The 13,269-nt window shown below is 40.4% G+C and overlaps 1 protein-coding gene across 11 annotated transcripts in view; it reads right to left on the bottom strand.

The window, feature by feature from the left end:
• The window catches only part of ENPP2 (ectonucleotide pyrophosphatase/phosphodiesterase 2), a 144,641-nt gene that overhangs the window by 32,552 nt on the left and 98,820 nt on the right, over window positions 1–13,269 (bottom strand). For 10 of the 11 annotated variants that reach the window (XM_078072065.1, XM_078072068.1, XM_078072066.1 and 7 more), the window contains exons 11-13: window positions 13,131–13,203; window positions 6,427–6,535; window positions 3,523–3,648 (exon numbers count right to left, since the gene is read on the bottom strand). In XM_078072065.1, coding sequence (XP_077928191.1) covers window positions 3,523–3,648; window positions 6,427–6,535; window positions 13,131–13,203 — 308 coding nt within the window. Of the gene's footprint in view, window positions 1–3,522; window positions 3,649–6,426; window positions 6,536–8,539; window positions 8,696–13,130; window positions 13,204–13,269 lie in introns of all 11 variants that reach the window. The other variant, XM_036080395.2, reaches the window with a different exon arrangement.

Below are 13,269 nucleotides of genomic sequence, written 5' to 3'. Positions count from 1 at the left end.
GTTTAAAATATATATAAAATTGGGGCACCTGGGTGACTCAGTTGGTTAAGCATCCGACTCCTGGTTTCAGCTCAGGTCATGATCTCAGGGTCCTGGGATCAAGCTTTGTGTCTGCCTCCCCTCCCTGTCAGCGGGGAGTTTCCTTGTCTCCCTCTCCCTCCTCCTGCTCTCTCTCTCTCAAGTAAATAAATAAATCTTTAACACACACACACACACACACACACACACACACATATATGTAAAATTGTGTGTGAATATTTAATATTTTGGTCAGTGAAATGGAATTATATAAGTGGAAATACTCCTATGGTAAATTTCCCTGTTAGATCTGGTTCTCCTCTTCTGGAAGGGAATTCCTCCTCCCAGAGCACAAGGATAATGCTAGGTAAACATCTTTAAGTTCCCCCAAATGGTCCCTCTGGATCTTGGCTTTAGCTCATTTGCACTTTGACATCAGGAACCAAACTGAGCATTTGGGGCTTTTAGCATAACGTCCTATTTATCTGCAGATCTTGGAAACAAGTTATCATCCACTTTAAGATGAAACTTCTAATCCATTGAGTTATTTTTTTCTACAGGGAGTTTTGCTGCCTCAGTAACACCATGGGTCTAATCCATAGGTAGCTGTCCCTCTCTAGCCACAGACACACATGTATGTGCCTCCTTTATTTTCACCACCAGCGAACAAAAGATATTTTAGTCAGTACCCTGGACAAGCTAAAAGCAAAACTATATAAATGATGGCTGTGTATAAACTGTGGACAGGATTATATTATCTGAAGGCCCCCTTTTGGGGGGGTTGTGGAGAGAAACAGCAGATTGTAGGTTGGCTGGATTTTGTTTTGTTTTCAAAAAATTTGCTTTAGTGTGTCATTATAGAATCAGCAGAAAAGGAAAGCAGCGTACAGAAGAGATAGCAACTCTCATGAAGCAGTCCTCCCCGAAATTTAAATGTCAGTGGAGTAGGTCATGTCTCTGTCATTTCCTGCTGTATCCCCAGGGCCTCATTCATACTAGGTGCTCAATAAGCATTTGTTAATAAATACAAATAAATATTTGTTCTTATTTGTTGAAAATGCATGACTAAGCTTGCCTTGCAGTGTAAGTACACACTCTTCAAAGACAGTTTTCAGAATCTTGGTTCTAAAGCTATGAAATCCAAAGCTAAAATGTGGATCCCATTCTACTTAAACTGGGGTTAAATTTTAGGTTTATCTTTTTTTAAAAAAGATTTTATTCATTTGAGAGAGAGAGAGAGAGCACAAGCGGGGTGTGGGTGGGCAGAAGGAGAGGGAGAAGCAGGCTCCCCGCTGAGCAGGGAGCCTGATGTGGGGCTCGATCCCAGGACCCTGGGATCATGACCTGAGCCGAAGGCAGATACTTAACCGACTGAGCCACCCAGGCACCCCTTATTTGCATCTTTTAATGGAAAGCAAGTAAGTAATAATCGTAGCAACAATGGCTAGCCCAAATTGTGTCCCTATGATGTGCGAGCTTTGTAGACACTTTCTCTCTGGTCCTTCACAGCTACTCTGGGAGGCAGGTGCTATTAGAATTTTCACTAAGCCAATGGGCATTTAGAAGAGGGGGGCTTGCCCACTGGGACTCTGGCAATCTGACTGAGCATTCTATGCTTCGAAGCTCCACACTCTGTGGACTCATAAACCACAGTCCTCAAAGGGACCATACTGGGTAAGTTCACGTTCTTTGATAACGAAGAAAACTAAATAGCACAGGGCAATCTTGTGCTCAGATAAATCAGAGAACGACTGGAAAATAATAAATGCCTAAGTCTATGCTTAGGACACCAACCCTTCAGTTCTGAAGTTCTCAGGCCTCTCTTGCCGACAGCTCCCACTTTGCATGAGGGGAGGAGGTCCCAAGCACAGGCTGGTGCTTAAGAACTGGTGAATCTGGGTTCACATCCCAGCTCTGCCACTTCCTAGCTCTCACCCTCCTAGCCAGTGACTTCACTTCTCTCTGGGCCTTGATTTCTACTGCCTGCAGAAGGGGATAGTAACATTTGGCCCACAGGGTTATTAGAAGGAGTAAAGAAGATTGTGTGTATATTTAGCTGAAACTGATACGAACAAGACGTCATCATCGAAGCTAACATTTATACAACTTTGACTACGTGCTAAACACTAACCTACGGGATATGCAGATAATCCCCCGTTAATCCTTCCAACAATCCTTACTTTATAGATGAGGAAACCAAGGCATGGAGCATTTAAGTAGCTTGCCCAAGGTTATAGAGGGACCACCTGGCAGAGCTGGGATTTGAACTCAGACATCCTGCCACCATTGTCTGTGTTGCTCACCACCCCCTCTACTGACTCTCACCAAAGGAAATCACGTATCTGCAAGTGTTTGTAAGGTATGAAATACTTAATTATTGGTAGTTATTATTTCATTGGCCCCAAGAAAGTTTTCCTTTTCCCCTAAAACAGCCTCCCCATTACATTTACTCAGCCTCCCCATTACATTTACTCATGACCTTTCAAAATAGACAAAACCTTTCTTGCATAAGCCCTAAAATGCAAGTACTAAATCAAAAGGTACCCTAGTGACTTGTGTCCCGTCTCTGGCCAGGGCCTGCCTGTCTCAAGGGAGCAGAGGAGCGGGGAGGACACAGAGGAAGGAAAGGGCATGAGGAGAAGCAGCAGGAACACGGATCACTTGTTTATTTTACAACGTTGCCCGGAGCTGACCTTGGAACCGTTCCCATTGTGTTGACTCAGGAACACAGTTTGGGAAAAACTTAATTTTCCAAAGCTTTACACTTGTGCCAATGGTTTCTTATTCCCAAGGCTAAAACCTCTAAAAGATTTTTCCCCCCAAAATGCAGCATGTCTCCAACAAAACTGTGGACTTCTCAGAAGCTAGGTGGGCACCACCTAAAACATCTTAATCAGCAGCATATCATAACCTGAATGTGTACAACGTAAGGGACAAGATTTTTCCTGTTCATATCTAATCTTCCAGAATGGCCGCCATTTCCCAAGGGTGTAATAATTCTCCTGCGTTCTGTCAATCACTTTCATAAAGGTGAAGAGTCCCCTTCAACTGGGCTCCTAGGGACATTCAGGGTCTAAGTGTGGTTCTGCCAACCCTGTCCTAGACTCCCCAGCTTCCGCTAAAGAGTGAGCCTGAACCTCTTGTTGAAACGTTCCTCTCCTGTAAAAGCTTATGGTTATACGCATGTCTTAAATTAAGTATATTTTCCACATAAAGAGAACAAGGGTAAATATTTACATAATGCTACCATGTGCCAGGACCTACTGTAAGGGATGTACACAGATTTATTTTCACAACAACTCAAAACCATAGCCGTTATTATCATCCCATTTTTCAGATGAAAAAAACTGAGACTTAGAGTTTACATGACATATTCAAGGCCACTCAGCTAAGAAGTAGCAATATTAGGATTTTTACCCAAGTATTCCACCTTCAGGGAAAAAGCTTTTCTGTACTCTACAATATTACCATTCTGACAACTTAGTATTTTAAGAATCAACTTACATTTAGCATTATTGCTAAATTTAGACCGAATTCTTCCTAGAGTTCCAGGCACTAACGTAATGTCATCCACATTAGTCAGGTAATTGCTCAAGAACTCTGTTCTGTCACATGTGACATCTTCCATTCCTATGGGGAGAAGAAGAAGTGTTTTCAGGCAATTGTAAACTTAAAATCCTAACACAGACACTGAAAATGACATCCAGGCATCTCCTTCATTCATTTGTAACAACTTAATGTGAGGATCCCTCTCCTCTGAGATATCTTAGCTTGACTTTAAATTTTTTAATGCTTCGTTATATCACCTTTTCACCAGGTTTTGATTTAGTCACATCATCTCGCAGTGCTAGAAGACTGAAAATGCATCATCTCAATGATCATCTTAAGTCATTCAGCAAGAACAGCAAGACAAAGGAAGTAACTATGATCTTTCTTTTAAGATATTTACATAGCCATTATGAAAAAGATGTACTCTAAAAAAAAAAAAAAAAAAGAATCCTAGATCTCTGCAAACTCTTCCCAGATGGGGGTGGTGTAAATAACTGGAATATATAGTTCTGTGTCTCTTTTATAAAATGTCATTTTCCAATTCTCTCTCTCTAATATATCTCCTGACTTGAGTACATAATCACCAGTCCTCAGTCTGCCTCCACTGGTGGCCTTGGATGTTACTGACAAAACAATACTGGCAACAAGAGATGAGAAAAAACAAAAAAATGTCAGCCTCAATGACCACCCAAACTGAAAAACAAAATATTGCTGAAAACAAGTTGTAAACAATGTAATCAGTCAAAACTGAAGGCTAGTGACTAGAACACAAAAAGGGTCTAGGTAGGGAATTTTTTTAACCAATAAGTATTCCTCCCCCATGCAAGATTTGTTTCCTGCCCCCATCCAAAAAAAGTCTTGATCAATGTTAAAAATAAACAAATTAAAAAACGACACAAACTCAAATCTCAGAATAACAGACAATGAAAGCTGGTCATTTTGAAATTTCTCAGATGACATGGAAGGTGAAAGTTTAATATACTGCTTTGCACAATCCAATAGATAGATATTCTCTAAGAGGGGGGAAATAAGGGATTCTGTAAAGGACGTCCTAAGGTTTTGGAATAAAGAAATATAACCCAGAGTGGCACAGACCTGATAAAATCCAAACTATTCCCTTCTGGGAGTCCCAGATCAAGACGCCCCCACCTCTTTTTCAAAACAAATTGGAATGAAGAAAGACAAAAACATATCCCAACATAGCACAAAGGGTATATAACTTGTCTTTTAACATTTAAACTCTCAAAAAGAAAAAGTAAAACAATGAATAGCTACTATGTTTTAGTACACTGTTAACGCAGGAAGAGAAAGTCTCCAAATCCATATTAGTGGAGACTGGAAGGACCCTCCGTTGGGTACCTGTCTAGGAAGTCACTTCTGCCGCCCCAGGGGTAAAACCACCTCTCTTGCTTTCAAAGACCATATGTGAAGTGCTTCTCAAGCATCATCCCCTCCCATCCTCCAAACTAACTCTGTGTAGATGGTGTTAGTGTTCTCATTCTACATGAGGAGGCCGTGTCCCATGGCTCTGGAGTGGCACAGTGCAAGTTGAACTCCATTGAAATCCATTCGTACTCCAAAGCCCAGGCTCTGAAACACTAGACCATGCTACCTTTCAAGAAAGGGATGCTATGGCTCCCCAAAGTCAAAGCAATCTACTCATCTCAGAAGCCTGCATCTGGTAAGACAAGGTTTTAATCTAAGACCTTTACAATGCTCTAGCATATGACTCACTGGGACCCGTCCACCTCTTAGACAGCAGGCTCCAGCCTGTGACCAAATGCTCTTGACATGTCTGGGCAACTTAAATTGAATCTGCTGTGTCCCATGCTCCAGATGCTCTGTCTTATCTGTAGCTTTCCACCAAGTCAAATTCATGGAGCATGATTTTGCAGAGAGTTGCATTTAGCCCCTGCCAAAGAGCAAGTTAGTCCCACAATTTTTTTTTTAAGTTTCTCCTAGATTTCCTAGAACATTCTGGAAAGAAAACTATAGGCCCAAAGCAGACCTTTGACTAGGGAGACTTGCCTGCCTTTCTTAACAGAACTACCAAAGAATCTACCAATTTTTTCCCCCAAACCCTCTCCTAGAATGGAATGTGAGACTGCATTGCAGGGTCACTCTTTCAATTTGATAGTTCTAGAAGGCAGGAGGCACTCTCTAGAAATCAGGGTGCACAGCTAGGAAATAAGAATGTTCTCTGAGGATCCCCTCCCAGCTCTCTAATATCCAATGTTTATGATGTTCAAAAACGTGGTCATGAATTTTTCTACTTTGTACAGTGCTTTAGAAAAACTCTCCTTCTTCCTCTCTTTAACAGTTTCCGTAACTGAAGCAGGGCCCTCTGGTTTGGGTCTCAAATTCCCTCAGTGAATACAGGGATATCATTTTACTTATATACCTCTTCTTTGATAAAAATCCTATGTCTCTTCTCCCTTATCATATTTAGGTTTATTTTTTTAGCCACATAAACTCTGTAGGCTCCTTTTGGGGAGATGTGACTAACCGAGATGAGGTAGTAGGACTCGATATGTCACATTCACGGAGGAAGTGATTAATACCACAAGCAAATTGTCTGCCACACTTTAGTAAGAGGCAGAATTTTGGAGAAAGACCTTCTTTCCTGCAAAGAAAAGGAAGACACAGGAAGTCCCTGGTTTTGATCAAAGTGATCCAGGGTCATTTCAGGTCATCTCATACTTTTGAGCCATGGCCTGATTTCTTTCCCTACCCTGAAGAAAGAGGGAAGGAGGTGAAGAATACAATCTGGGATTCTGAGGGCACAGGTTCCTCCCCCAAGACCATCAGAAACATGATCTATGTAGCTGTCCTATTAGCAAAGAGAAAACAAAGCTTTACCATGGTCTCCAACAAAGATGACATTGACACAGCGATGAAGCTTCAGCTGTTTCAGTCCATCCATTAATTGCCCCACTGTTTTGTCAATTTCCCGCAGAGGATTTGTCATCTGGAAAAAGGAGCAAATTAGTCCCTGCAGGTATTTTTTTTTCCTTTCAGTTTCTCATAGATCTTCTATCCCTAGAACATTCTGGAAAGAAAACTTCAGGCCCAGAGGCAGAGCTTTGTCTAGGGAGATTTGCCTGCCACTCTTAATGGAAATCTGTTCTGAGCACTTTTATTTGTATTATTTCAGGAACATAAAACCTCTCCTCATCCAATCCCTTTCAAAATTCTGTGATACAAAAATATCAGAAATATTAAGGGCAATTCTTTTCTCTTTTAGAGATAAAATGACCTTTCTAAAATGTAACAATGTTATTTAAATCCAAGAATTTTGAAAGTGAGCAGAAAGTCAGATGGATAGTTTAAGCCTCTTGTTCACTAGGTGAAATCACATCAGGTTTTGAACCATAGTGAGAAGATGGAGGCTAAGTGAATCAAAAGCAGTTCTGAGGTAAAATGGTACCCTTCCACTGGATGCTAAATCAGAACACCATTAATACAATGGAATCCATCTAATGTTTCAAAGAACTTAACTGTCAATGTCTGAGAACAATAGATTCTTGATAGAAGACCCTCTTCTAAGAAACAAGCTACTGCTTCTCAATTTAGTCCCTTTCAAAAGCTGATTTTGAGTAAAAAAGAATCTACAAGAGTCCTAACTTCATAAGAAGTGAACCACTGAGCTTGTTCTAGATTTCTCATTCAGCCTAAGGAAACACAAAAACTCAGTTCTCTGAAGAACATTTCCAAAGCCGAAGAAACATAATCCGTCTCTCATGTTCTTGCTTCCAGTGGAAGCTTCTAACAGCATGAATGCTCCCACACACTAGAACCTTCCCCTCTCACCGTCATCTCTGTGCAATGGAAAGATTTCTGAGAAAGATTTCATCAAACACTTGAGAGTACTTCAGATGAACGTTACAACTTAGCTGCAGCCACACACATACACCCAAGAAGACTGGTAAGAACAGCAAGGTCTGCGTATCATTTTTTTTTATTTCAGACATATAATATTATCTTCCACTAGCATCTTCTCAGGTGACTCAAGACCTTTCCTCATATCATGTCCTCAGTAAAATCAGGTGTAAACTTGTTTTTCTTCATGACAGGAGTCAGTATTTCAAACTCTGTCCCAAGGAGTCAGTCACAAGTGGAAATCTCAGATGATATGTGCAAGCAGCATCTGAAGGGCTAACGCGTGTGGGACTAACTGGTATTTGCTTCTGGGAAAAGCATGCTCTCCTCTAAGACCTTTGCCTTGACAAAAAATTACCAAATGCACAATATATGTCAATCCCTGGCAATGACTTATTTTCACCAGAAAGCTCAGCTGAAATCCAGGACCTCCTCAGTGATTAGCTCAAATAGTCCTAAGCAAGACAGTACCTCGGAGGTATCTGAAGGTTTCAAGAGAAGTGACAACTTACAGCCTGTTCTGAATGTACTGAAAAGAGGAAACATCACTCAGGTCTCTATGAGAAAATACACACAATTCCAACTATCCATTGTTTTCTCTTTTTCTGTCTCAGCTATTCCCTTGGCTATAACCTAAGACCTTTTCTGAACTCTGAAGGTACAAACCACTAATCTAAGCCAATTTTCTGTTGAGTTATAATTTACATTGTCTTTGAAGAATCTCCTCGCTGCTTTTCTGGATTGTTCTCAGGAACCAAGCCTACAAAGCATTGTAACAGATTCCATGAATAAGTGCAAGCAAATCCAGCAGCCTTCCTAATATTCATTCAAGCCTAAATGTTAATACCAGTTTTAGGGCAACTAACTCTAAAGAAAGTAGAAGGTTCTTTTTTCCTGTCTTGCTGAAAGTTCAGGAGGTCTTCACATTAATGTTAACCTCTGAAGTATCAGATTCTTCTGGACTCCAAGCCAAGGATGACGCAACCAGAGTTTTTCTGAAACTTATTCAGCTGATTTTCAAACCAAGGCACGGAAGGAAACCTTCGACTCAGACCTGCCCGCCGCAAAGCTTTGGAACAATAGATAAACTTACTTTGTCCTGACGAGTTTCCGCAGCATAATGATCCATCCTATGTAATTTTCTTCTTCTTTTCTTTGGAGGAGCAACTGGTCTTTCCTGTCTCCTCTTAGGGGTAACCTTCCTCTTAGGTCTCTTAGCCGGAGTAAGAGGTGAGCCATAACTACTCTCCTGTACTGGCGGATAGAGATGTCTGGACTCAGAAGTCGTCTGTCCCTCTGGGTCAGATAATAAAGCTCACACTTTGCCATCTGGGGTCAGCAGAGCCTTAGTTAGAAAAACTGAGGCTCTTTAAGTGAGAAAAGGTGGGCATGAGGAATGATTCAGGGAACTCTACAGAGAGAAGCCTCCTAAATCCATCTTGACACTGCTGTCAGTTTCTTCACCGAGAGCAAGAATATGGCTTAAGAGAATCTAGTCACGTGGCTTTCTCTTGGGCTGAGGAGCCTACTCGTGGTTACACCTGAAGGTGACATACAGTTCTGCATTCCATAACTCCCGCCTTAGGGAGAGACTGGTCCTTGGTTATGCGAAGCTCTCCATTTTTAAAGTACTAGAAGAAAACCAAATAGAACACTAGCCATTTGGTCATTTCAAGGTGACAATGGGATTCATGTAGGTGGCTCCAATTCAGAATCTGATGGATATCTGTTCACACCACCAGTGTATATCAAAGCAAGGTATTGGCGAGGATTAGGGGAAAAAAATTTTAAACCAAGGAGGGAGTGAAACATAAATAATAAGCAATCCTCCTTGGTCATGAATGTGTACTTACACAAATCAGGACTTTCAGCAGGAGAGAGAACTTCTCACTGATAATTTAGGTTTTCAGTACAGAGGAATTTTAAGCCAAGAGATAAACATAAAGAAAACTGTCTTTTAAAAATTATCTTGTAAAATTAGGTAAAATGCAAAAAATCATCCAGATCTCTTCATCTTGGTCTACATATGAAGAAAGAATCTACGTGCTTATACTCTTCCTATCAGAAACCCCCTTCTTGGGAGGAGTGAGTGTTAATACTATGCATCCTGTTTTGAAAAATCTAGAAAGCAGTAAAGGTTGACACAGAAGCTGAATAAGGAAGATAAGTCCCTTTTGGGACTTCCAAACGCTAGAGAAAAACAGGCCCCTGATTTGCTGATGGTGCAAAGGTGAATTAAAGCAGCAAGCCCTGATGTCTCCCTAGCTGAGTCTCTCTCAGTGGGACTGCTCCGAGAATCATTCAGATGCGGGAAGGGACGGAAGGAGGAACAATGTTAGTGTATCCAAGAAGGAGGCCATCCGCCATGCCAGGTCACCATTTCCAGAGCAAGCGACTGCAAGGGCTTTTCTACCGCATCCTCTCTCTGGCAGAGCGATGGGAAGACCCAGCCCCACGGACTCCGGTTTGGTTTGGTTTTTTAAATGCGTCTAGTATTCAGGCAGTTCTCCATGAGAAGAGAAGCAAAAGAAAAAGAGGGTTTCCCAGTTCATGGTCACTGAACACATTTCAGCTAGCGCTCATCTGCCCATCAGACACTCGGCCGTTTGCAAGAGACCTCAACATTCAGAAGACTCCACAAGCGGGTCCTTCTGGTTGCAGGAGGTTAGAGGAGCAGCGGGAGAGATAGAATTTAGCCAAAATGAGTTTTCATCCAGGGATTACATTGCATGTAGTTCCTTCTTCAAATGTTAGAGGTAGACGAAAGCTAGGTTTTCACTGACCAGCCATACTTTAGTCTGACTTTAGAAGATTTAGCCTGAGGTTATTAAGAAGATGGAAGGTAGAGGGGCAAATTTCCCTGCTTTTCAGGAGGATACTTTGCCATCTGAAGGTAGTAACTAGCCAGCCAAAGCTCTGCCTCTAGGCCTGGAATAGCAGCCGAACGAGGAGTCACAGAGAAAGCACAGAAGGTCAAAGAGAAAAAGATTGCGCCAATAATCAAAAGCAAGCATGTTTCTGAACATTCACCATTACACTAGGAAACCAGGAGCAATACACCATTTCTTGAAGCTATTAGCCCAGTGTTTGGTCATCTCATTTTAATAGCCTTTGGGAATCATCCTAAAAAAAGTATACTCGGATATTAAGCGAATAAAGCACAGATTTCAACTGCGTTGTAGCACATAACATTCTGCCAGATTGAATTTTTTTCAATTAAACTTCAAATGCAAAGTATTTTCTCATTAGATGTAAATGAGGACATGTTACTGATTTTATAAATAATATTTCGGCTCGTAAAGTCTTTATACACATTCCACATGTATATAATTGATAGAAACCAATTAGTTGATTACAGAAGAGAGGTTTTGCTGGCTTGCTTTGGTTGCATGTTTTTAAAGTGTAAACGGTTTTGCTTTTCATTCAGTAAAAATAAGATTCCTAGAACCAAACGAAAAATAGTTGATATCTGAAAATATTCCTTGCTTTATTAGAAGAAAATGGTCAGATTATTGGTTATCACAACTGAAGATACATTCCAAGATATCCAATTAAGAGTGTTTTACCCAGTGGATACATGAGAATATCCCAGTTTACGAGAAGTATTAATACTAGAAAGAACATAGCATGAATACTTCCAAGTCTTAACTCAAAAATTCTAGAGGGGAAAAAAATCTCTATATATTTCTGAGCAACCCTGAGCACAGCACCATCATTACAACAAATTCAAGCATCCTATATCATGTTCCATATATCACTGCTCAGTACTTAAAAAAAAACTTTTCAGCTTATTTCTTGATTAAAACACACACACATACACTTTTAAGTACATAATTACAAACTAAACTACACATATTAGAAATCCAGAGATGTTCCTGGATCAAGAACGCTTATTGCTGAGTGGTATAACTTTTAAAGAACTGAGGATTATGAGAGTTCCACCTATTTATATTGTAAAAAGCCAACTTTTGACATAAAGAAAATCTTCCGTTTGAATCAAACATTGTTATTTACCTGATCACTCTGCTTATCTCCTAGAGGTTTAAAGTGTTCCATGGGAAGAACCCAGGAGCTCTGAGATTCTGCCTCTAAGTCCATTTAACGACCAGGTGACCTGAGCCACCCCACACCTCTTTAGGCACCAGCCTCCTGCTTTTAAAAGAATGGCTATACCAACCTCTGGCTTGTCTACGCCATACTGTCTTTAAGGGGATATTATCCAAGCAAAGTTCAACTTTTAAATAAGGCACATGGATCTGCTTAGGATTTTTTTTTTAACATTTTAATAAAATGTGGTTCCTTTGGTTCATTTTAGATTAATCTCAAAGAAAGTCATCCTAAAGATAAAACAGCCATGCTTGCACTGGTGAGAGTAAGATTTGTGTTTCATGCAGATGTTTATCTCAATTTATCATTTGTGTTTCATAATCATGCAACACTCGTTAAACATCAAAGAGATAGGAAAAAGAGCATTAGACTTATATAACTGCAGTGATTTAAGGCAAACTAAGAATGCTTTCACATAGCCATTACTTTCCAGTGTTTGAAAAAAATCACCACAGAATTGATGTTAAAACATTCAAAAATACTTGGGTATTTTTGGTGTATTCAGTATTTACTGCCTTTGGCTAGATATGCAGCATTTTGCTCAAAAATATTTAAACCAAGCCACACTTCTCTGTATTTCCTACTCAATCTTATGCTGAACACAGTGAACTTAATTATCACCAATGGTGCCGTCATAGGCTATTAAAGAATGGGAGGCAGTTTCCATCAGCAGAGTTTTTGAAATGATTTGTCCTCCCAAATCAAGTTTGAGTATGTTGATGTAGACCTTACCACTCTAGTTAGAATGAGAGACGGAAATCATGTTAGATTTGCAAATCCCATCCTGTTTTAAAATGATCTAGGCTGCAACACCAGGAAGATTTCCATCTCCAGATGACTGAGGGACATCGTCAAATACAACCATCTCTTTCCCGTCTCTGAATTTGAAATTATACTGGATATCATCTAACAAACAGATGGTTTTCAACCAAGATTCCTGACTGTTTGATAAAAGAGCATGACATTGCTCTGCTAAATAGATTCATTCAGTAGTGCATTTCTCTTGATTAAGAATTAATTTCTTTTTTGGGAGTGATGGATATGTTCACAGTCTTGATTGTGGTGATAGTTTCACAGGTATATCTACTGATGTCAAAATTTATCAAATAAAAAAGCGTCCAATGCTAGAACATATACCAGGTTGATTGTACCTGCTAAGGCTGTTAGAGCTAGTTAGCTGACCTACCCTCTCTGAACTGCATAATTATTTTAAAGGAACTGAAATTCAGTTGGAGTGTTTTGTTTTGCAGGTTTCAACTCCAGATGTCTTTCCATTTCTATCCCAGGGACGGCAAATGCCAACCCTGCCTGATCCTATACCTTCTGACTGATGCCTTCCGGGATGGCATAAACCCCTCCTATGAACACCAAGTTTAGGATATATTTGAATATCAAATCAATCTGAACTGAAATTCCTGCAAGAGAAACAGGTATGTTTAAGATTTTTAGCCTTGTAGTTCTTTGACTATGTATAAACCTTACAGATGCAAATACCCAAGAGACTTTGTACAAATCCAGAAATCCAGCCAGTAGCCCAGGGGCAGAAGTTCTCCTCAGGCAGATGATAAGTTACTCACCTCAGGGCCAAAAGGGCCATATTTGTGTCCAGAGAAATCAGGTTGTTCGGAATAGAAGGCATAGACCGAAGGCCTACGGGAAAATTGGAAGGTTCAGAATCTCCCCCAAACCACATAACAAAGAATATCAAGTTTCCCT

Source organism: Halichoerus grypus, chromosome 5 (assembly GCF_964656455.1).
Source record: "Halichoerus grypus chromosome 5, mHalGry1.hap1.1, whole genome shotgun sequence".
Taxonomy (NCBI): domain Eukaryota; kingdom Metazoa; phylum Chordata; class Mammalia; order Carnivora; family Phocidae; genus Halichoerus; species Halichoerus grypus.
Note: the sequence above shows the minus strand (reverse complement) of the source record. Positions and strands in the feature narration are given on the sequence as shown.